The sequence below is a fragment of the Cladophialophora immunda genome (genome assembly GCF_000835495.1).
Source record: "Cladophialophora immunda strain CBS 83496 unplaced genomic scaffold supercont1.6, whole genome shotgun sequence".
Taxonomy (NCBI): domain Eukaryota; kingdom Fungi; phylum Ascomycota; class Eurotiomycetes; order Chaetothyriales; family Herpotrichiellaceae; genus Cladophialophora; species Cladophialophora immunda.
Window position 1 is genome coordinate 1,937,790 of NW_015622546.1, and position 22,906 is coordinate 1,960,695.

At 54.4% G+C, this 22,906-nt stretch overlaps 7 protein-coding genes across 7 annotated transcripts; 4 read left to right on the forward strand and 3 right to left on the reverse strand.

The window, feature by feature from the left end:
• Nucleotides 1–483: 483 nt before the first annotated feature.
• PV07_10227 (uncharacterized protein) lies at nt 484–3,414 on the forward strand. The gene is made up of 3 exons (XM_016397541.1): nt 484–1,109; nt 1,185–1,346; nt 1,399–3,414. The coding sequence occupies exons 1-3, from the start codon at nt 1,034–1,036 to the stop codon at nt 2,811–2,813; spliced, it is 1,653 nt and encodes a 550-aa protein (XP_016244732.1). The 5' UTR covers nt 484–1,033; the 3' UTR covers nt 2,814–3,414.
• A 320-nt stretch (nt 3,415–3,734) lies between these two features.
• Nucleotides 3,735–5,400, forward strand: PV07_10228 (uncharacterized protein). Its single transcript, XM_016397542.1, has one exon. It carries the CDS (start codon nt 4,144–4,146, stop codon nt 5,101–5,103), a length of 960 nt encoding a protein of 319 aa, XP_016244733.1. The 5' UTR covers nt 3,735–4,143; the 3' UTR covers nt 5,104–5,400.
• A 160-nt stretch (nt 5,401–5,560) lies between these two features.
• Nucleotides 5,561–6,195, reverse strand: PV07_10229 (uncharacterized protein; the record flags this gene model as incomplete). Its single annotated transcript, XM_016397543.1, has 1 exon — nt 5,561–6,195. Exon 1 carries the CDS (start codon nt 5,960–5,962, stop codon nt 5,561–5,563), a length of 402 nt encoding a protein of 133 aa, XP_016244734.1. The 5' UTR covers nt 5,963–6,195.
• Nucleotides 6,196–9,582: 3,387 nt separating this feature from the next.
• On the forward strand, nt 9,583–12,032 carry PV07_10230 (uncharacterized protein). Its single transcript, XM_016397544.1, has 2 exons — nt 9,583–11,328; nt 11,384–12,032. Exons 1-2 carry the CDS (start codon nt 11,079–11,081, stop codon nt 11,749–11,751), a joined length of 618 nt encoding a protein of 205 aa, XP_016244735.1. The 5' UTR covers nt 9,583–11,078; the 3' UTR covers nt 11,752–12,032.
• Nucleotides 12,033–12,891: 859 nt separating this feature from the next.
• PV07_10231 (uncharacterized protein) lies at nt 12,892–15,517 on the forward strand. The gene is made up of 8 exons (XM_016397545.1): nt 12,892–12,933; nt 12,992–13,341; nt 13,405–13,560; nt 13,618–13,828; nt 13,897–14,267; nt 14,388–14,675; nt 14,821–14,981; nt 15,107–15,517. The coding sequence occupies exons 1-8, from the start codon at nt 12,900–12,902 to the stop codon at nt 15,186–15,188; spliced, it is 1,653 nt and encodes a 550-aa protein (XP_016244736.1). The 5' UTR covers nt 12,892–12,899; the 3' UTR covers nt 15,189–15,517.
• Nucleotides 15,518–18,822: 3,305 nt separating this feature from the next.
• PV07_10232 (uncharacterized protein) lies at nt 18,823–19,611 on the reverse strand (the record flags this gene model as incomplete). The annotated part of the gene is made up of 1 exon (XM_016397546.1): nt 18,823–19,611. One exon carries the CDS (start codon nt 19,609–19,611, stop codon nt 18,823–18,825), a length of 789 nt encoding a protein of 262 aa, XP_016244737.1.
• Nucleotides 19,612–21,096: 1,485 nt separating this feature from the next.
• On the reverse strand, nt 21,097–21,737 carry PV07_10233 (uncharacterized protein; the record flags this gene model as incomplete). Its single annotated transcript, XM_016397547.1, has 2 exons — nt 21,097–21,570; nt 21,624–21,737. 2 exons carry the CDS (start codon nt 21,735–21,737, stop codon nt 21,097–21,099), a joined length of 588 nt encoding a protein of 195 aa, XP_016244738.1.
• Between the last annotated feature and the right edge of the window lie 1,169 nt (nt 21,738–22,906).

The following is a 22,906-nucleotide window of genomic DNA, read 5'->3' on the forward strand; positions in this document are numbered from 1 at the left end:
TCGGTACACATACCTATGTACGAGCAGATGTACTCCGTATAGACGAGGGTACGGTTGACCACATTCCCTCCCATCACCAAGCTGAGGATCCTTCATGCTTTCTAAGACATCGGAAGGTTCCACGGGCCATGACATGGGCATTTCGACGAACTCGACGACGTACCAAATGAACCTAGTTACGGGTCACTAAGAGATTCTTCTGCATGGCCATCCCATGCCCTTCGCATGCCCGCGCCCCCGATGACCTGCGAATTCTGTGGACCACCAAACTCGAATCGAAAACAGCCACCGCACCGCGCATCCACCGATCAACCTTGTAGAGAATCCCACCCCACTGGCACGGGCACTGGCGCCGGCTGCCAGGGCTTCCAGGACCCCCCAAAAGGGCTCCCAGAGAAAGGCTCCATCCAACCCCATCCAGTGGAAACCCGCGGCCACGCCGCCTGCCTTCTCGCGCTCTTCTCGAATTTTGTCGTCCTTCCGCTCATCCTCTTCAAACACACAATCTTCACCCACTTCCTCTTTCTCCTACAACATCCCTCGCCCATCAGCAACCAGCAAAACCAGCATCACCTTTGCTGCAGCATCCGCCCAACCTCGAAACCATGGCCGATCCCGACCCATATTAGCCTTCCCTCCTCGCCTGCCATTCTTTCCTTTTTCCCTGTCCACACTTCCCGGCGTCAGGCGGTTCTTTCTCGAAGTCTTTCGGATCCTATCCCACGAACCCTTCCGCACCCATCCATACCCTTGCCGACAACGTCCACCTTAGCACCATCTGGCGTTCGATATTTATCAGATTGATTCCTTTGTCATACACCGTTGGAGGCGCGCCCTTCAGCTTTCCCTATACCTCTGCATCCGACGTGGTCGACGACTAGTCCGCGTGCCCCGCCGCTTCGAGAAATTGTCCTCCACCCGACGAACCCGAACCCGGCACATTCCTCCTCTTATCTCTGAGGTAGACGAGCTTTACCTCTGCGATCACTCCTGTCGACGGCGATCGAGGTTCCGGACCGCCTGGATATTCGAAATGCTCATCAACGGGGAAAAGTTCGCCTGCGAGGCGTGCGTGAGGGGCCATCGTGTTAGTTCTTGCCACCATCAAGGTGAGTAGTGTTGGGCATTTTCGCAAATTTCTAGCAAGGCTATCGAACTCGCAACTAACCCTCTGATTTCCCCAGACCGGCCCCTGGTGCACGTCAACAAGAAAGGTCGCCCTGTATCACAATGCCAACACTGCCGAGGCTTGCGGAAGTCTCGCTCCCAGCATGTGAAATGCGAGTGCCATGACAAGTCTCATTCAAAGGAAAACTGTCCTCATGAGAAGCAAGAAGGAAAATCCGGTATGTTGATGTCTTGTGAAGTGACAGATCACGTCGCTGATGCCCTCCCTAGATCAGCATAACTGCTGTTGTCAGCACGGCTCCCGATGCACCTGCGCTCTCAAGAAAGAACACCTCGACCCAGTGCCTGAAGACATCTCGCAACTCCTCCAGCCGAAGGATCATGCCAAACATCGCCACAACATGAACTCCCATGACCCGAAGACGACGATATTCACCAACGGTCATCACAAGCCAGTTCACAAGTTCAATGATGCTCACAATCAGCTCGGAACCCCATATAAGATCCCGTCGCGCTCTAACTCGCTGCACGGGCACAGGGAGATTGCCCAACGTTCGACCGACAGCCTTCCGCTGACCAAGTTTGCCAAACCTTTCCATGAATCCCCCCTCCATAACTCGATAACAGAGGCTATGCAAATTGTGGAACGGAAAGTCAAATCAGAACACAATTCGCCCGTGCTTGGACCAGCAAGAATGGCAGGTCACCCGTCAATACAGGATTTCAAGATACCCAACTTCGATCCACGCGCCTATGCATATTCTCCATTCGGCACGGACACTCCACCGACCCAGCCGAACAGCCTACCCAACAGCCAAAATCCGAGCCTGCAGGATCTGACACTCCCAGAACGTTTTCCGGAGAACTGGTTCATGACTTATGAACAAGCTCATGACTACGAGCCCCCGCCGTGGGCGAGGTTCAACGACGGCTCTTCAGCCGACTGGAACAATATCAACCTTGACAGTAACAATGGTCTCTACAGCTTGAAAAGGGAAAATTCACCATACATGTTGTCTCAGCAAGTTGCTTTCCAGGCTTCTGAGTTGACGAGCCAGATCAATAGAGTGGGAATTACGTCCTCGAGCGAAGAGCCTTCCGAGGTCGAGGATCAGTCTCCTCCATCCATTGCTAACCAATGGAGCGCCGAGCGGTCCGTGGGAAATGATCGACAGACCGGTCTGGATGCCTTCAACGATTACAGCAGCACTGGCGGAGACGATGCTTCTGATCGATTTCGGTTGAGCTCAGCCTCATCTTACTTTGGGACGCCTCAAGCAAACATCCTGGCCAATGAGAACCTTGCGAGTCTCGACATCGACGATTATTTGAAGCAGGCCGAAGCGGAGACCAAAAGAATGCAATTGCAACATCAGTTGGCGCAGATGCAGATGAACCCGCAAGATTCACAAACCCCGTCCCGGTTATCGAGTGTCAGTAGGGGCATGACGCCCAGTATCTCGACGCCGGGAAGCACCGGCAACGGCGAACATCCATACACCATAAGTGAGGCACAGAGGTATGCGCATCCTGATGGAGTATCGCATGCTCCAGTGGAGCAGTCTAGAGCAGTGATACCGCCGTCATATATAGCGGATGATCCAGCGTGGTCGCTCGCCCCTGACATGACCAATCCCGAACTGAGTTTGGACGATGAACGAGAAGACGAAGACTGGGTTCGGTAGCGCTCACTGGAAGAGACCTTTTTAACATTCCTGCACAAAGACAGAACAATATCAAAGCACCAGACACCTGAAGTTTATGATTTTACGAAAATGCATTTTCACGTACCTCGAATGATACCACGGGCTCTCTGGATAAACCAAAGAATCAGATTTTGAGTCGGCGAAAGCTCGGGCTGGAGTGCCCAGGGCGGGCTGAACTGGGTTGGACTGGACTGGCTTGGGATGGGTTTTCCCAGCACATAATCAGGTGTTTTTCCTTATCTTGCAAACGGCGCTCTCTATGTGTGGATCGAGCTATGTGCTGTCGCCCTTGAAAGGAGTCTAGGCACGCGCCGCTGTTGCTGTCAAGGACCACTTTGTTGCAGGCCTTTTACTTGTCTTTTTGGGACACCGTACGTGTCGTCGCTTGTTGACCGAAGTTGAACTTGGCTCCCCGGCTTTGCGCAAGAGCGACGGGGCATTAGATGATGATTGAGCTTGGGCTGCGAAAATGCAATATAGAACGGGGTTGTTGCTGTGTTTACAATGAAAGCTTCTGGTGTTGCTTCGGGCCTCCGGGTTATGCAGATCCCCAATTCAGATCGCCAAGAGTACTAAATCGTCCCCTGTCGTGCAGGGAAGCTGTAGTGTCCCTTTTGCCGTTTGCATGAGAAGCTCGAGCGTTGGGCAGCAGGTTCACGTCCAGACAACGCAACGGGGGATCTGATGGTGGATTGGCATCGAGGGGCAAATGCGGGTAGAGGGCATCGAACGGAACAATGATGTTCCACAGACGACGTTGCCGAGGCCAAGATTTTCCCGACGGCAGCTAGCGAGATTGGGAGGCTCTTGATTGGCTGTTGATGCACGCTAGCATCGGCCATCCTTGCACGATGAATTCACAGACGACTCGCCCTTTCTCTCGTTCACCGAATTTAGGCATTCAGCCTTATTCCCCTGCTCGCTGTCAATACCTTGCATTCTGTAAATCGGCACAGAGGTCACCCCCCAGACGTAACCGAACAGCTCGTACACACTCCGCCAGTACGTCCTTTCCTCCGCGCTCGTCAGTCTTTCCGCGAACGGGTACAGGAGAAGTGATTCAGTGTTGCGCGTGATGACAGTCCAGCAAGGCTGCCGATGAGTCGCGTCGCCGGCCAACTTTCTCGGACCCCTCTTGTTACCTTTTCTCCATCGTCTACCCTCATCTGGTGATTGGATAAGCCCACTATCCCTTCAAGCTGTCTAGAAAGACCCGAGTTGGAATCTGGGGTTGTCGTGGCTTGGCCGAAAAGAACTCGGCTTGTCCAACTGTTTGAAGCACGGGACCTGCTCCGACTCAACGGCCACGATGAAACTGTATGCCATCTCAGATCTCCACCTCAGCTACAAGCACAACCGTGAAGCTCTGTACGAACTGAGACCTCACTTGGAGGATAGCCTGATCATTTGTGGTGATGTTGGAGAGAAGATCGAGCACCTCCACGAAGCGTTCAAGCTCACTACCAAGCTCTTCAAGCAGGTCTTCTGGGTACCCGGCAACCACGAGCTGTATACGCTGCCGGGACATCGCAACCGCGGCGAGGGACATGAGGAGGACGCTCTCGACGAGGAACTCCGGGGAGATTTCAAGTATCAGGAATGTCTCCGGGTCGCCAACGAGTACGGAGTCATCACCCCCGAGGACGAATACGTGAAGTGGGAAGGAGAAGGTGGACCTTGCATCATCTGCCCCATGTTTACGCTTTACGACTACAGTTTTAGGCCCGATGATGTGTCGAGAGAGGACGCCTTGGAATGGGCCATGGAGGAGAACATTGTTGCGACGGACGAAGCACTGCTTCACCCCGACCCGTACGAGTCGCGGGATCAGTGGTGTCAGGACCTCGTCTCCAAAGCCGAAGAACGACTGGAAGCCACCTCTCAAAGAGGGATCCCTCTGGTGTTGGTCAACCACTGGCCGCTGCGCCAGGACACCATCACCATTCCCATGATTCCCCGCTTCAGCTTATGGTGCGGGACCAAGAAGACCGAAGACTGGCATAGGCGCTTCAACGCCAAAGTCGTGGTGACAGGCCATCTGCACGTTCGCAGGACAGATTGGAGGGACGGGGTGAGATTCGAGGAGGTCAGCCTGGGCTACCCAAAGCAGTGGCAGGTTGCACGAGAGAAAGGGTTGGACGTCAACGACCTGCTGAGGGAGATCTTGCCGGCACCAGACATGCAGGATCCGGGTGATGGCAAGACAATTTGGAGAAGATCTGGGAGACCGTCCACGGATCTGGTCAAGAGCATCAAGGGGCTGGAGTAGAGGTCAGCAATGAAAACGGCAAATCCTTGCGTTACACCGCATCAGCACTTTCGGGGTCTTCAGGTGGTAGAAGCATATCCTCTCCTTGACAGCTTGTTGTCGTTGCTTTGCTTCTTTACGACGGATTCTGAGCAGGGTTTGGGGCAGGACTGCGCTCTGCATTTTGCAGCGTTTATGGGCGTATCAATATACACTTTGACAGATTGATAGAGCAGAGCCGACTGTGCTAGAGGTGCCGCTCATGGGGGAATAGCTGCTTTTAGGACCCAGCGATGGGAATCGGATCGACGACGAGGCTGTCATTGCTTTGCTTTCTCTATCTGTGTCGGTCTACTTGGGTCAGGCTGCCGAGCGTGGCCATCTTCTTCTTTCCTTCCTCCATTCTCCCCTGTTCACCTTCGCCCATCCTCTCTCCTCTTGCCTCTCCACCACCCTCTCGGTCCTTCGACCCCCCGGCTCACTTCTTCTTGGCCTGGTACTCCTGCTCGGTGACCTCGTCGTGCCACACGGTCTTCCCGTGGCTGACGGCGAGGTGCAGCATGAAGCTCCCGTCGTCGCCGCCGTGCCAGTGCGTGGTGCCCGGGTCGCACCAGACGGTGTCGCCGACGCCCAGCCGACGCGGCTCGCCGCCCTTGTCGCACACCCAGCCGGCGCCCGCCAGCACGCGCAGCAGCTGGCCCTTTTCGTGCGTGTGCCAGTAGGTGCGCGCCCCCGGGGTGAACATGACGTGGTTGATGTTGATGTTGGGCCCCGCGTCGCTGTGGATCGGGTCCATCCACACGGTGCCCGTGAAGGTGCCGCTGGCTTGTCTGCTCGAGGCCGAGGCGTTGCGGGACGCCGGGATGATGGTGGACGGCATGGTGGTGGTGGTGGTGGTGGTGGTGTATTAATCCTGGGGACTCGATATGGTTGCTATGTAGGTCTTTCGCTCTGGTCGACTCACTCTCTCAAGACGCGGACAATCAGCAATGACGCCTCTCTGCTGGGTGCTTATATCAGAACAATATCTCATCGACAGACGAAACCACCCCAAAGCCCTCCTGCGACGGTCTCCAACTCTGACCAAAGCATATACCCGCGGGCAAGCTTCCCCTTCCCCTCAGGAATTGGAGTCTCTCAGTGTCAATGAACCGCCGATATCGAAGCGTGTTCAACCGTTTTCCTTCTCCAAACGAGAATCAACCCGGGCGAACAGTCCCAGCTCATCCCGTTCTTCTTTCCTTCACCTTCGCCTGTCGTCTTTCGCTCCTCACCCACCCTGCTGAAGTAGCCTAGTGCCAGAAGAAACATCCCGACCACCTGTGCTCGCTTCCTACCCTCCTCTAACTTCTCTCGAGAGAAAAGGAGCTGGTGACATCGCAGCAGCGAATCATTCGTACATTGAACACTTGCCCTTTTCAGAACCCCGACCATCCCGCTTCTCGTTTCGGGAGCATCTCAGCTTCGCCTGTTTGTCGGGACGCCACCACCCCCTTGGGTTCAGCCGCAACAACGACTTCCCTTTCCCTGTGGCCTGCAACAAAGAGAGTTTTCGCGCTGAAAAGCTTCGAGTTGCCCAAGAAGGCCCCTTTCTCTTAATAATAACTGTCTTTTTTCCTCACGCTGAAAACCAACACAGCGAATCGAGTCTCGCGATGCTCCCTACTACCCGCGTGAGACTCCCATATCAGCCTACCAGAGTGGCAGACACATGCTTCAGCCGACTGGCCCCTTGCTGCTGAGCAGCATGCCCCGTCCGCATGGACGACTGAGAGCGCCCTTGACGTCCTGTCCTGTGAGGAGCATCTCGTATATATAATGCCAGCTCGTCGCGGGCTCGCAGGGGGTGGTGGGATACTGTGCTCTTGCAAACACCCTCTTAATCTGCCGTCCCAAAACACCATCTGGCCCAGTAATCTATAGTATCTTCCCTCTTTCTCCATTCCCCTCCGCCAGCCTTCCGTATCTCAGGCTATCTTACCGCCCCGCCCGACCGACCATGACCTCCGCCGCGGTCCAAGAACACCGCACCCTCGTGCCCATCACCACCTTCGTCGCCTCGACCGGCCCCGACGGCTCCCTCATGGTGACCGACATCTACATCTTCCCGGACAAGCTGGCCGAGTACGTCGGCCTGGTGACCCCCGTGGTGCGCCGGATGCGCGCCATGCCCGAGTGCCTGTTCTGCGAGATCGCCCAGGACCCCACGGACCCGGCGCACATTCGCATCCAGCACAGCTGGACCCGGGGCACGGAGTGGTTCGTGAGTGTAAGTGGTGTTGTCTCTCCTAGTTCTTTGTGTGTCATTGTGCTGGCCCGGTGAGGGGAGTTGTTGTTCATGGGTCAAGGAGAGTGAGAGTGAGAGTGAGAGGAAGAGTGAGGAGAGGAGAAATGAGAGGGAGGAGGCGGTCGAGAGAGGACGAGGTAGATGGATCGAGGTCTCCAAGTGAGACTGCGAAGATATCGCTCATGCACAACAACTACAGTCCCCAAAAGCTAACTACTACCCCCTGGAACAGGCCTGCGAATCCCAGCCATGGTTCGCCGACTATGTCAAGGGCCTCGCCGGCATCGCCGACAAGAGCAGAGGCCGTAAGTTGATTCATTCCACCCACCCATCCACCCACCCATCCACCCACCCATCCATCCATCCATCTGCCCCCGAAGACCTGTCGCACAGGACCAAAGCACGAACAAGCAGAAACAAGCACTTCGTCACTCGGGTTGCAATGCAAAGCAAAGCAAAGCCCGAGACGTGCTCTCTACTTTTCATCCCTCTCTGATTTGTCCCCCCCCCCCCATCTATCCCTGAGGACTGGGCTTCGTGGCTTTGCTGACTGACCTGTGTTGCCCCGCTAGGGAGTATCGCGCATTTCAATCGCATCCCCATCGATTGAGGCCCTGGGCAGTATCGGAATGCGAAGCAAAGCCGTCCGAGCACGTCAGAAGGGGAGCGGTGGGTTGTGGACGGGGCCACAAAACATCGCATCTGGAGATCGGAAAGTGTACGGGTTTGACGGCCTGGGTGGGAAGGCTGGGCCAGCTACTGGATACGTAGGCTAGAGGGGAAGCAGAGGGAGGGGGTTACGACATGATATGTAGGAATTGCAGGGAGAGAGAATGGTGTCCTTCGTTCTTGTTCTCGGAGACGTAATGTCAAAATATATTCCCAGAATATTCATTCTTTGTTGGCCAGCTGGCCCTGGATATCTCATTCACACGAATAACTGATGAATCTAATGGTAACCACCCTGACCATCACCACGCGACGAGAACCGGGACAGATGCAATGGTAGACTAACTGCTGGAGTGGCTAATATTTCAGACACACCTGAGCAGAGTGTAGATCTCGAGAACGACCGTAACACACAAGGGCTTACGTAGATGAGTAGTGGGGTGTGTACCGTCCATGCTCCCGCGGAGCAATGTCCCTTCTATACTGAGTCCTCACAGTAGCCATGAACGTCTTTATATCCCTTCGCGCTGGAGGCCTCTTCCCTCCATCTGGGAAAAAAGGTGCTTGGACCGGGCGGTGATCACCTGGCTAGATGTCGAATTTTGCATGCCATGCACATAATGGCTATCGTTGAGTCGCTGGACGTCCGCTGAGGATTGAGTGCCGCTCTCGGTGTTTGTGATCCTGCTCTTCAACCCATTGTACAGAGATATGGTTAGTTTCACGTCCACTCTCTTGCGTTGTTTCCATGATGAGCCCCGTTCGATCGTGCTCAATTGTTCAAGCTAGAACGAGGTGCGAAAAGGGAATGGAAGGAAATCGGAAAGGTTCGAGCGGGTTTGCATTGGCGCCCTGGAATGTTGCTGCATAGAAGGCATCCTGCGATGGTACATTCTGAAATGCAGGATGGAAGGGTCGGTCCACGTAGGAACGTCTTCCAAGAACACAATAGGAACACATGTCAACAAAGATGAATGCAAGCATCGAGTCAGGAACACCAAGGCCACTAATCAAAAGGTTTGAAATTGGTTTCAAAGAGGCGGTGAACGTGAATGAGAGAGAATGCAGCCAAAGCGGGCTAGATCATTAGAGAACCAACAATGAAACAGGGTAAAGGTGTCAAAACTCGAAAGGGGCCGTTGGATGTCTTCTGTAAAAGTCAACGATTCCCCGGTTCAGTATGCACGGACTAAACAAGGGTACAACAAGACCTAACCTGTGTCCTCACCCCCGGAATCTGCCAAAGGACACTTCCGTAGGCCCCTATGGACTGTCACCATCGACCCATCGGAGACTCCTCCAGCAGCAAGCAAGTTGGAAGACCCAAATGTCATTGGTGAAGAACTCCAATCACGGATACCCACTTCTTCGCGGAAGCTGGTGGCCGGATAGGATGGCGCCAATGGTGAGAAATGAGCCTTCGCACAGCAGCCGGCTTGCGGCGCGTGACACAAGGCCAGTAGTGTAGAATAACTTCGTGCTTCAAATATGAGATATATCCCACCTTCTTTGGATAGGGGCTCTCTCGCTTCTTGCTCCGATTTCTCAGTTCTTGAGGACACCATGGTGAGCGAGGAAGACGACCGAGTCACACGGTCCAATCACTGGCCTTTCCGGATGGTTGACCTTTGACGACCTTCCCTGGCTTGACTTACTTCCTGAGAAGAAGGGAGCTGAATGGGGCTTGACAGAACGGCAGTGACATGGCAGAAAGTACCGGGCACCTCGAAACCATGACTGGGCCGCAATATTTTTCCCGCCACGTCGTACAGCATCAAATCTTGCCAAAGCTTGGTCAGAACTCATCGCAGTGTGTGTTGTTCTTCTCTTTCAGACCATCTCATCTTCCAATGGAACCAGGAACGGTCTCCCCCAAGTTGGGCAGCAATGCGTGCCGGAGAACACGCAGCCGATCGTGATCAGGTGAATATCAGTGATATCTTGACTGGACGACAACCCAAACGGTATGAGCGAGAACCGGGCCGGGTAGAGACTCAGAGACGTGACAAGAAGACAGAGTTGTGATGGCAAGAGACGTGGCGTTCCCGGACGTTGGGCTGCAACGGTCCAGAACAAGCCTCTTCGGGAGGAGGGGGCACCCAGGCAGGTCAGGAGGCGAGGAGAGGGCAGTGAAGAACGGGACCGGAGGATGCTGACAGGTTGGGCCATTCTTCAGAGCAAACAAAGGCTGAGGCGGTGAGCAAGCGACAAAGTTCCGCAATGAAGCAACAAATCCGAGTCTGGGGAGGTGAAGAAAGGTCAGTGCAGCAGGCCGCAGATGTTGGCGAGGATCCTGGTCGGGTTGACCCCTTTTCTCGGCGTGGAAGAACCGCACCAACGCCAATAGCTCCGGACCGTCTTCAGAGTCCCAAGCTTCACTTTCAACATCCACCTGCGAGGAAAGGCATTACGTCGTTAATTGGGTGCTTGATTCGTGTCTCCCTGCTGATGGCCCTCGTCCTAAGCCGCTGATTGATGACAATCATGCCGACGAATCTGCCTCGCTATTCAACGCGGCAGGGTAAAGACTTCATCCCGCATCCCGAGCGAAAAGGCAGCCACTACTTCTCGCCCTGAAGGCTCTTGTGTCAACCCTCGTTGGGCGCACTGCTTTCTGGGGGGCAGTACATTAGTGTCGATCTATCGGGCACACTTTCTTGACGTCGAGCTCACTGCTGGACTCGCTGACGGCGATCAAGGGGCTCAGCTGATCTCTTGATTCGACATTCATATTGGGCTTTCTTGCTCCATATCGAAGCGACCACTCCTACATAAGTCCCTCCTCCGTCAACCAAAGACAGTGCGGATTCTAAGCCTCCTGAGCCCAAACAATGGCAGTGTTTTGGGTCCTCGCCATTTGCTCTCAGCGCATCCTGGCGCGGGTGAGCAAGTAAAATTGAGGAGAAGGTACTGTACAGAGAATGGTGATACCCAGTCCAATGATGGAGCACACCGTGTGGTGAAAAATGACAAGCCAGGCAGAGTATATATTGGCGTCAGCTCGTGCTGTAGAGCCAAATATGATTCCCCAGTCAGCACCATGTCTTCGATACGCAGATTGAACCGCTCCGGCGTGTCAAGTAATCATGGAAGCCCTGGCTCCTTGTCTGGTGATGGTGCGCAGCTTCACCTTTACCCATCCGAAGAAAGCGAGAATGCCGTTCCACTTCACCCTTCTTCGACCCAATCGACTCGCGTCTCAACAGGATTTGGTCCATCTCCGCAAATGAGAGAAGAGGATTCGATTGTCTCCGTTGCCACTTCGCGAGAGACACAAGAGCACAAACAACGTGAGTGAGCGGAAATCCCTGGTGAACAAAGGCCACGGGCCCCTGACGGTAGCAGCAGCTCCACCGATCGACGGAAACGCCTCCCACGATCCTGCAATTCCTCCACCCGATATGACCGAGGCAGGAACAAATGTTGAAGATGGGCAGAGAACTGACAAGCGTTCTCGTTCTGGATCGAATGTTTCGGAGGCACCTCCGCAAGTGGGAGAGCCCAGTCCCTTTCCACGGTACACCGGTTCTTCGTCCCCTGGATCCTCCATGCTCCTCCAAGTTGGTAGCCTTCACGGCCAGCCTCCGACGCACGCTGCTCCCTTTGATGATCTGGATGATGACGACCACCAATCGAACCATTTTCGAGAAAGCCAGGAGAACACATCGGGACATGATCGAGAGCGACGGCATCGACCAACTTCCCTGGGCTAGAGCATGATTTGGATCTTGGCGAAGAATGTGGATAGACGAGCTATCGCGTTTGGTTGGATGTCTCCCTCCCTGCCTCTTTGGTCTTTGGTTGGATGTCCTCTCTGCCGGTCGACTTGCTTTGGGTATAGCCCTTTTTCTTCTTTTGTTGCGTCCTTGGAATAGTTGCTGTTTGATGCTAACATAGACTTCTTCTCGCCGGAGATTTACCCCGGAGGCTCCACAGGGGCAGCCGTTGATCGTTCCAGAGACTGTCTTCATGAACTTGCATTTGTTATATTTGGTAGTTATTGTGCGTATGCATCCGTCCATTCTCCTTCACCCTTCCATCGAGTATACTTCCAACCAAGCAGGAGCTGGCTCCTTGTTGCCGCGCTCAGCCCTTCCTTACCTGCTGCGTAAAACCAACTCACATGTCGAGATGACTTAAATTCAGTATCCCTAATGCTGCCTCTAAAACAACCAACCTCCTTTTCGACCTCAACTCTCTTCTGCTTAGCTCTACCTGCCTTCAAAGTGCTCTCTACTTATCTTGAACTTACTCATCTTAAGCTTGCGTACGGCCTTTCTTGTTTTGGTTAGTGGTGGTCTTTTTCTAAGACTACGTACGGGATGAAGCTGGCTGCCGAGCCTATGTTGACATCGCGGCTTTGCGAGAACCACCTCCAGGGGATTGTCCGCTTCTCCCCTTTGCTAACCTCGAATGCCAATTATCGGGTTTTGCAGGACTTGAGTCGATTCGAGGCCTCGGAGCCGTCAAAGCTCCCGACCCCAGAAAATCAAGCTGCTCCCTCAGAAAGGCCGCGCGTAGCGGCTTACAGTGGAGTTCCGTATCTGGTAGCCCAGGCTCACCCAGGCTATATCTAGCCCATCGCAAGCGGCATACTCTTTGTCTGAATCGCTTCTGAGGGCTTCAGCTGCACTTGTCAGCACCGATAATTGTCCGTTTTGGATACCCACATCCACCAAAAATGGGCATCTCGACATCTTTGGTTGTAAGTGGGAATCAGCCGAACGAGGCCAAGTCCCGCTGAGCCAAAAGACTCGATAAGTATTTAACGGAGGGTGGTGACTTGAACAGCAATGGCCTCCTTCGAACCGAGGACCACGCACGCGTCGACTGCGCCGAACTCTTTGATATATCTGGCTTCATGTCCAACCAATTCGATTTCATCGTGGTGGGAGGTGCGTTAAATTGCCTGGATCTAAAACACCCAGCTATCGATCTAACCGATGTAAAAAGCTGGAGCCGCCGGCTGTCTCCTGGCCTCTAGGCTCTCGCGCACGTCGACCGCACCATCGGTTCTCCTCATCGAAGCAGGAAATGTCCTCGACAATCCCGACCTCCGTGACGCCGGGCGAAAGTTTGTCAATCTCGCCGACCCGAGCCTGGGATGGGCCGACTATTCGCACACCCAGAAAAACGTCAACGGCAGAAGCATTATCTATCCGAGAGGAAAGGGGCTCGGTGGTTCAACCATGACGAACGCCATGGTCTACTATGTCGGCTCGTCCGAGGAATACGACTATTGGGCTGAGGTCACGGGCTGCCCCAAATGGAGATGGCCCGAGACAAAAGAGAGATTTAGACGGGTATTGCACATCATCATCATCACCACCACTCTGGAGAGTATTCTGTGTTGACGGGGGCAAAAGATTGAGCGATTCCATGACGATACCCCGACCGAGTTCAGGAAATACGCCCATGCGTCGCCAGAAAACCACGGCAGCACGGGTCCAATTGATGTCAGCCTCCCATCGGTATGGGAGCCCGGCGTGTCCAAGGTCTTTGAAATTGCTCAGGCTCACGGAGTAAGCGATGCTGCTTGAACTGTTTTTGCCACTTTTGACCTGACGTCCTTCAAAAAGTACCCGATCAACCTGGATCAGAACAGTGGGAACCCGATCGGGATAGGTCTATCCCCCACCACTGTGTCCCACGGACTTCGCACAACCGCAGCCTCAGCGTTCCTGGACAATCGACCACCGAACCTGACGGTGTGGACTGACGCTGTTGCCGCTCGAATACTGTTTGACGGCAAGACGGCGGTTGGGGTTCAGCTGGCCGACGGGCGCCGTGGTACGAACTCCCCCCCTGCTCGAAAAGTAGCGTCGGGATACTGATACTGACCTTGCTCCCAAAACTAGCGCATGGGTCCAAAGCCACGATTCTCTGCGCCGGCGCCCTCGACACGCCCAAAGTCCTGCTTCTCTCGGGGGTGGGCCCGAAGGAGGACTTGGATCCTCTGGGCATACATGTCGTCCACGACCTCGGGGGCGTCGGCAAGAACCTCCAGGACCACCTCCAGTCGCTCATCGAAACGCGCCTGTCGAAGAAGTTGTTGGACAGGGACGTGGCGCGGGACGGCGAGCCCGACACGGGAGGACCGTGGTCGTGTCTGCCCTTTGGCTTCCTGAAAGTGGAAGAGAATCTGGAGACGGAGGAATTCCACCAGCTGGATCCGTTGACGCAGAACTATCTGAAGGGAGCAACGGTCCCTCAATTGTCACTTGGCACAGTAAGAAGGACACGCGCTACACCACACCACAATCAAATCATCCCTCCCTCGGTTCCTTGTTTCTTGGTTTTTCAATCAAAGATTCCATCCACGGCATGAAACCCTGACATCTTCGCACAGGCAGCGCCCCTGTTCGGCCGCGGGAGGACATTCCCCGATGTGTCCTACTACCACGTCTACGTCAACTGCTTGATGAACCCGCAGTCTCGCGGGGAGGTGCGGCTGCGCTCCGCCAACCCGGCGGACCCGCCGTTCTTTGACTTCAACGCCCTGTCCCACCCGTACGATCTACGGTCCTACGTCAACAACACGCGCAGGGTCATGGAGTTGATCGAAGGGCAGGCAAACGCCGAGTACTTTGCCGGATACATCAACGGCCCAGCGAGCAAATCGGACCGAGATATCGAGGTGAGTTTCTCTTGATCCATTCCCTGCTCACTCCGTCTGTTGTGTTGGTGGGGAGAGAATGTTTTCCTGTGGAACTTTCTTCGCCTGCATCTCAACGGGACTATTTGACAGAGAGTAACTAACCACCCCTTTTTGGGAAAGATAGAGCTGGCTCAAGGCGGTCTCGGGTCCACAGTTCCACGCCACCGGGACGGTCATGATGGGCAAGGCCGAGAACAAGCTCGCGTGCGTCGATTCCGACTTTCAGGTCTTTGGGCTCGAGAACCTCTACGTGGCGGATCTCAGCGTCTGTCCGACCACTCCATGGTATGTTGTTACATATCGCCCCCCTCCCCCCTCCCCCCTTTCAACATACAGCTGCCAGCCGTGAAGGGGCAGGAGAAAATACTTGTTGATGTCTTCTGTGCTGACCAGTTTGACCAACTAACTAGTTGCATGACCCAAAGTACGGCGTACATGGTTGCCGAGACCGCCGCAGGGACCTTGATCGAGAAGTTTGGGCTAGAGCAATGAAGGGCGAGGCGAAGCGGGAGAGAGGATGGCTGCTACGAGGTCTCCAGCGCTGCAGTCCATGCGAGGAGGACAGTCCAAGAAAGAGAAAAAGGGGGAGGAGAAAGGTTCAAGGAAGTCGGGAAAGATCCCCTACTTCCCTCCGAGGTGTGTCCAGGATGGAATTTTTGGTGGTTAGAAGATTCTCCTTTTCACTCGCCCGATCACAGGGAACTCACGGGGATCCTGGCCCAACATATTATAAAGCGTACGATGAATGGAGGTCTAGTTAGCACGTGTTGGGCCAATACAAGGTGCAAGGATAGGGTAGGAGGATGAAAGGTTAGTTAGTGTGGATATTGCTTTTGCACAGGCCCGACGGGGCAGGTCCAGGTGGGACAAACTCGCTTTGGCCCCGCTCACTCGAGGCTAGCAGTGGGGGAAACAACCCAGATGGCTCGCTTCTTGACATTGTCTCATAGCATGGAGCGCGGTGACTTGTTCCCATGGACTGACTCCTGGATCAAGATTGCGAACAAGCAGGGCAGAGCAGTGGAGACCGCCGATATTGGCCCCAACAGGCCCTCGTCCCAAACGGTATGTGGCGTCCGTTCCGCCATGCCATGTCCGAGATTTCGAGGAGGATCATCAAAGCCCGTTCCTGCTACCACCTCGAGATTACTCGGAGGTAAATGCCACATCCCGGATTTTCGAGGCAGGGATTGTCTCCCAAGATGTTCTGAGGTCGAGCGTCGATATAGGTGACCAGATGGGGCCAAAAAAGGCTGGGGCATTTGATGTAAGTGCTCGGCGAGGCTGTCTGGTGGCGAGGCTGTGAAATTTGATATCAGGCTGAGTGTCTTGTGGCTGCGCACTCACGGCCCAAGCACCCTATTGTCAGACCATCCTCGTAACGAACATCACCCGCTTTAGTGGCGACACTGGCCAAGCCTGTCGCCACATGATGATAGACAAGATACACCAGAGCGCAACGGTCGCTGAGCACGTCCGGCAGTGGTAGAGTGTGGTTGGTCTGAGACTCTTGGATGTACGCCGTCGCAATAGACCCATGTCCACTAGAGGCCATGTTGCGGATTGTTTCCTAGGGGAAAATGGTGGTGGTGATGATGCCCGTTGATACGAGCCAGCAGAAATGGAGGACCCACTCGGCTTTCGGAGACGGAAATACTGATAGTCCGTTCTCACAGAGTCAAGGCACTGAGCTTGACCCTGTAGAGTCCATAGGCGAAGAACAAGCTGGTGACCTCATGTTAACCCGCAGACCTCAAAGCTTGCTTGCCCCAGCTTTCCAAAGGCGAGGGACAACTCCCAGGCGGTCCCGAAGTCCCTTCTCTCGCTCGTGGGCGAGACAAGGCTGTCGAGGATACCCGTTGAACAGCACAGCATCGACGGAAAGCACCCCAAAACAAAGGCCAATATCTTGTTCGAAACCCTGGTTCATGTGGTAGATGAGTCATTTCAAGACCTTAAAGGGCGGTTGTCTCTTGCTCGACATATGTACCTGCTGTGTTAAGGATCCCCCTCTTCAGTAACTGGCGATAGACTGGCATCGTTCGTGGAAGGGAATAAAAAGTGCGCGGATGGAGATGGAAAATTATGATACATGTCGGCAGTGTATCGAATGATTGGAGTTATATGACAAACTCGCCGCGGTCGGTCCTTGCTTTGACATCCCATGCTCAAGGTCATGCCTGCTTCCAATGTTTTTCTGGTTCAAATGCCTGTGTTCGAAGAGGCGCGCAACATACGTCGCGCACGATATTGAGAGTGGAAGCAGTCGCCAGGGCGAGCGCTTTGCGGTCTGCACGAGACTGTTTTGTCAAAATCTTGCGCCAAAGCAGTAGACACTCAATCTCTTGTTCTTTCTCCGCGCATCGTCCGGCATTTGAGATGCTTGAGAGGCCATTTACGCAGACCTCGAAGGCTTAAAGGATGGATGAGTTATTGCAATAGGCTCAAGGAGAGAGGCACTCATGTTTGTTCCGACGAAACAGAACCGACTGGGCCGTTGATGTCCCTGGAGTCGAGTGAGTGCCGAGAGGCATGGCATGGAAGCGAGAGATTTTGTGAGGAAAGGCACTCTGTCGCCGAGACGAGGAAGCTGAACAGCCTCGCTACCGATGGCATCTCGATCAAAAGAAGCAGACTGAAGAAAAGAATGGCTATTTCTGCACGAGGAAGACTCGGGGCGCAATTTCCAATCAGGCTAGGGCTCCTTCTTGGGGGTGTTTCTGGAATTCTTTTCCGGGGGAATGCATCTGAGCGCAGGCTGGTTCCTTTTTCCGGCCTTGTCAGATGTCGACTATCACTCTCAAAAAGGCCCGAGAACAGAGTATACCGGCAATGAGGACAAGGCCTTCATTGATGTCCCCGTTTGTGACTGCCTTGACGGTCAAGAAGCCACCGCGTCGAACACAGGGACCCGAGCAGGCGCGAGCAGAGGTGACTATTCGACTGACAAATACAAACCCCAGGCTTCTCTGTTGATGCGCGGAATCCCACAGCCTTCCAGCCATCCTCTTGCTGATTGTGTCCTACGAAGCCCTGTCGACCCGATCCAAATTCAGCGGTGCCACCCGTGGGTTGGGCTTACGGCGCAGATGCTGGTCATCCAAAGGTCGAAAGGGGCGGTTCTTGTCCTCCACGTCAGGGTCTCCGGAGGAGAAATAACGAACACAATGAATTCGAAGCAAAGAGCAGGGGAGAATGGTGATAGAAAAGACGCATGTAAGTTCGAGGAATCGAGTTTGAGTGGCTTGTATTAAAACAGATAACCCTGATGTGAAGAGAATGGCCTGCACCAGCCAGAGCAATATGTACACGAGTTCAAGAGATATGGGATTATTGCATCTACTCACTATTTTCATGAGAGCACAAGGGTGGGATTTCGACCGCGAAAACACTGCTGTCCCATCAAGGGGTTGCGTCCTTGCCACGAAAGATTTACCATCCCCGAATTCTAGGAGACAGTTAGACTGCTATGGTAGTACGACTAAGAGCTGAGAAAATACCAGATATGCCATGAGATGGTCTCATGATCACCTTCGAGGAACAATGTGGTGCCGAGACAAACGCGTGGGCGTCTATACAAGTACGTCAGCCGCGCCCGATAGTGGTTTGCCTCAGCGTATCTGGCTGTCCTGACGCTGAAATATGCAAAAAATATGACCGGTCAGGCGAAATTGTTTTCTCCCTGGCCCTGCTCCCACCCTTTCACGAGGCTGAAGTCCAACACTCGGATCAGAAAAGGCCTGCCACTGGCGGCGATGCGTCTTATACCACCCCCTGAAAGCGGATGGGGTCCCTTCCCCTGGGAGGTTGACGGCGGTGCTCTGGTCTGCATTGCAGGGTGATCGATACGAAGCGACGCGATTTCCGAGTGGCGTTGGTACCAAACCAAACCCTCTCCTGGCTGCCATGCAGCTCCAACTATCTGCGACAACGGAACATTGCAAGCTGGAAAAGCAAATTTATTCTAGGTGTCATCGGGCTGTTTGCACGGTGGCGTTAGACTGGGATACAACGAGACGATCCCTTCACTATCGCACGGTGCTTCGGGCAGAATCTTGTTGGCCCTCGTGGGAGGGGTTTATTGAGCTGTCTCTATCTAATGTGGAGGCTTACTGACGAGTCCACCTCAATCTTCCTCTTGCTCATCCTCATCGTCGACCTCGGTCACCACAGCGATGTCCGTGGCTCTTCCGCCATTGAACCCGTCTTCTTCAAACGGGCAGCTGCTCACCGCGCACACCGCATCCACCTCCGCCCGCATTTCCAGGAAGTCGCCTGGCCTGGAGCAATTGAGCGCCTTGATTGTGTAGTAGGGGGTGTTCTGGAAGACATTGAACGGGTCAACTACTTCGCTCCAGTGCTTCATGCCCCAGGGCTTCATCGCTTCTGCGACATTGGTGGCACAGGAGCGATGGACAGGGCGGCCGTGGCGCGCATAAAACCCCGGGTTGCAAGCCATGAAGAGTAAGTCGTGGGTCTTGACCATGTCCGCAACTATGGTAAACATTTTTCGGTCCCGATTCGTGTAGAGCGCCTCGCCTACCTGGGGAGATGCGGACCCTCCCAGGGCGTATCGCGTGTAGCTCGTGGAAAAATGCTCGGGGTTTGTGGCGGGGGAGTAAGGCAGTGTCCAAGCCATGAAGTCGACCACCTGCTGGCCGTGGAGATCGACGATGCGGAAATGAGACGAGGCCTTGACCTCGAAAGCGTGGCCGTGGGCGGCGGGGACCAGATGCGTTTTCAGTTTGGAGCGCGGATGCACCACAAGAAGAGTCTCCCAGGCCGGTCGCCGTGCTGATGATTGGTTGCGGGCGGGATGGGAGTGTGCATTGAGGTCTTGGGACTCGGGAGTGACATGGTTCTGAGCACCTTGGCCTTGGCCCACGGGCCCTTGTGCGTAGACTCTACGGGTCATCCTTGGTCGGCCCAGATCTTCGGCCGGATAATGAGGAGGAGGAGGGGTGATGAGAGAGGGGTTGGCAGCGAGACTGACAGCTACATGTGCAAGCCGGATATCACAAGCGGGGGAAGTGCTGGAAGCGCTGGAAGTTGCTGGAGGAGGCGGGTGGGCGTTGACGGGTGAGCACGGTGAGAGAGATAGATATCAGAATCGAGGGGTCAAATGTCGACGAGCAGAAATGGATTCGAATGGCGGAGATGGAGCGGGGACATGGCTGTCTGACAGGTGGCTCAAGACCAGTCACGTGATGGACACGTGTGCCTGGATTGCAACCAGTCGGCATACTCAACTCTCCCACCAAGAATACTCAAGATTCAGACGTCATCCGCCTTTGAGCCGGGAGCAACTTACGTCCTCGAGCCCAGAGAGAAACCTGGCACGTGGGAAATGTGGGAAATTTGGGCACTTTTCAGTGGCGCAACAGCGGTTCCAAGAGTGAGTAGAATGATCAAGATCCACTCTATCCATCGACTCGAGAATCTGGAATGCGACTGCTCTTCACGAAATGCACTCCGTCTTTCTGCTGGTGCCAACTATGGTGATCGGTTCTCCCAGCGGGCAAGATCAGATCAGGAATACTTTGGATCAGTGGGGTCGGCAAAGGACATCTGACCGCGGTTGTTCTCATGATATCCGTCTGACCAGTGTATTTTCGTGTACTCGATACACCGTACATATATATCCCAGCATCCGTGGCGAGAAGATGGAAATCAGTTGTCAACCATGTCGCCGTGGAATGGCCGCGTCACATGTCGGGGTTGCGTTCAACGGCCTGCTTCTCCATCGATGCACCCCTCGAATGGCTGGATCGAAGATTTTAGAGTGGGAGAGCAGAAGGATTTTGTCGCTCGGCCGGAAGCCATTTCCAGAGGGATGCCCACATTCTGCCCATTTATGGAAAGGACGTGAGTAAAGGTTATACAGATTCGAGGATAAACACTCCGTAGCCAGTTTTGGTCGCAAACTGGGCATTGCGGCTGGAGATTGATGGTCATTAGCTCTCGCAACTGCTCCGTTGGCCTCCCATATCAATATGACGGGAATTCCCAGTCCCGCCAGCATATCCTTCAACTGATAAAGGGCATGCTGTACAAACTAGGCCCAATCCCACCAATTTTGCCGCAAAGATGGCTGCCGTAGGCAGGAGCCGCGGGACGCTCACCGGTGTGGAAGCAAAGCAGCTCGCACATTCAATTCAGCTCCTATTTCCAGCACTTGGGTCAGGTTGATCGATCAAGCGGCAGGGCAGGAGAGTATACTCAGACAAGGTCGTCCAAAGCCAAACACCGCGAAGGTGACCCATCATCGACATACCCAAAAGTAGCATCCATCACCACTCAACATATAGGAAATCCCGAGGGAAATGGATCTGAAGCTCATTGCATTATTGACCGCTCTACCATCACAGCCTCCCCGTTCCAACTCCAAGAATGATCCCTCTCAACGTGGCCATTCCAGTCTGTCCATCTTTGGTCGGTCACTGGGGGGAAATCTGGTCGAACTGTTGTCGCTTTGCTCTTCTGACCCACGCGATCCCTCGCGTGGTAAAACTTGCATCTGGGCTGGTGAAGGCAATTCTGTGCCTCCGTTGATGACGAAATCAATCTGTTCGAAAGCCTGCTGGATTGCGATGTTAGCGCGACACTCGTTCCGAACGTGAGCCGCGAGTTGTGATAGATCGACGCCTGAACGCATGACACGGATCAAGTCCTCGGTCGCACTGAGACCGCCCGCTCGCACCGTTGCGATGATTCCTCCTAGAAGTTGCTGGTGTCGCTCGAGCGCGACCTGCTTGTCCGCGAGTTCTTGGGCCGTTCGGTGGTTCGCAATTTTCCGGCGCTGGTCAGAAGTTGCATCGTAAACGCAGAGACTTTTTCTCGTCGCACAGGCCTCGCAAGGGTTGCCGCCAGAGCACTGGTCCCGGTCAGAGACACGCCTGGTGAGCACTCCAAATGCACGATATATACCTTTGTTTTCCTCTGCTTGCAGGCGCCGCAAGCGGTGGAGATTTTTCGAGGACGCTGAGAATATGGGGGCTCCTGGGCGCCTTCGTCGCTTGGGGGTGGCCGCGGTGCCAACATCTGAGACATGGCGAGGGAATTGCTCCTGTGAATTCATTTGGTATGCCGAGATACTGTTGGATTTCCCGGGATCCTCTTCGGACAGCAATTCGCTTGATAATTCATGCTATAGAGTGCGCGCCATCGTAGAGAGGAGCCTGGAAGGATGCGGTTTTGGGTATTTCGAGGAGGCCTAGGAATATGAGCAAAGTTCGGTCGGTGGAAGAGGTAAGACAGAATTTGGCGGACGAGATATCCGAATTCTGGGAGGTGGGCTGCTGGGCCCCGACATACTTATACTAGGGGCGCTTCTGGGAGGGACACTGCAACCATCCACACTTGCGACGTGAATGGAGGGAAGCGATTCATCCCATTCGCAGACCTCGCTGACAATGTCATTCGAGATTGTTTTTACTCGAAGAAGATGGATCACTTTGGCCGACTCCAGAGACTATCCCGGCTTGTGCCCGTTGACCGTCCAGTTCGGTTGTGAAGCATATAGGACGCTTTCGATCTGGGGGTGAACAGCATTTCGAAGCGTGGCTTTTACGACGCAATTCGCAAGAGATCGACGGGTTCTCTCCGTTTCAGAGAAGGGGGGGGGCGTTCGATTAGCGCAAAGTTGGCTCATGATATGCGCTGTTTATGAAAATTTCAAAGGGCACAGCTTGGGTGTGTGATTAGGGGCCCTTCTAAGCCTGTACTCGAGCCTCGCCGGTAATTTTCTCCGGGCTGCACCGCGCCCACCTCCCTGAAGGCAAATTTGGCGCGCAGTCTAGAATTGGCGATTTTCTAGGGCCCGAGGAGGTATCAGCAGAGTCTGAGGATCAGACCTGGATCCTGACTGCTCGCATTCGATTTTTTCTTGACAGCCTGGGAGTGGTTCCGGGGGATCAAAGACGTTGACGAGGAGCTATACCTCGACCTCCAGCTGGGATGGATGAGACGAGGCCTGGGCTATCTAGGCAACCTAAGCACTACCCGCCGCTCGATGAACAGGTGATGGTGGTGGCATGTTGCAAGGAGCCGTGGCCTGCAAGTTTCTGGGGCTTAACGTTGTGATTGGTAACCGGACTGCCATGAGGCGCAGAAGAAGCCAGGGGCCCAACGAAGGTTTCTCGACTCTGGAGATTTGGAGATTTGGATGTCGATTCCAACTGCGACGGTCACGTGCCGCCACGGTCGAAGGT

Excerpts from the sequence above, each read along its gene's own strand:
- PV07_10227 (XM_016397541.1), top strand. The coding sequence starts at position 1,034 with ATGCTCATCAACGGGGAAAAGTTCGCCTGCGAGGCGTGCGTGAGGGGC. Across the intron at positions 1,110-1,184 it reads TAGTTCTTGCCACCATCAAG|ACCGGCCCCTGGTGCACGTC; the intron begins GTGAGTAGTGTT and ends TGATTTCCCCAG. Across the intron at positions 1,347-1,398 it reads GAAGCAAGAAGGAAAATCCG|ATCAGCATAACTGCTGTTGT; the intron begins GTATGTTGATGT and ends TGCCCTCCCTAG.
- PV07_10228 (XM_016397542.1), top strand. The coding sequence starts at position 4,144 with ATGAAACTGTATGCCATCTCAGATCTCCACCTCAGCTACAAGCACAAC.
- PV07_10230 (XM_016397544.1), top strand. The coding sequence starts at position 11,079 with ATGTCTTCGATACGCAGATTGAACCGCTCCGGCGTGTCAAGTAATCAT. Across the intron at positions 11,329-11,383 it reads GACACAAGAGCACAAACAAC|CAGCTCCACCGATCGACGGA; the intron begins GTGAGTGAGCGG and ends TGACGGTAGCAG.
- PV07_10231 (XM_016397545.1), top strand. The coding sequence starts at position 12,900 with ATGTCCAACCAATTCGATTTCATCGTGGTGGGAG. Across the intron at positions 13,342-13,404 it reads CAAAAGAGAGATTTAGACGG|ATTGAGCGATTCCATGACGA; the intron begins GTATTGCACATC and ends CGGGGGCAAAAG. Across the intron at positions 14,676-14,820 it reads AATCGGACCGAGATATCGAG|AGCTGGCTCAAGGCGGTCTC; the intron begins GTGAGTTTCTCT and ends TGGGAAAGATAG.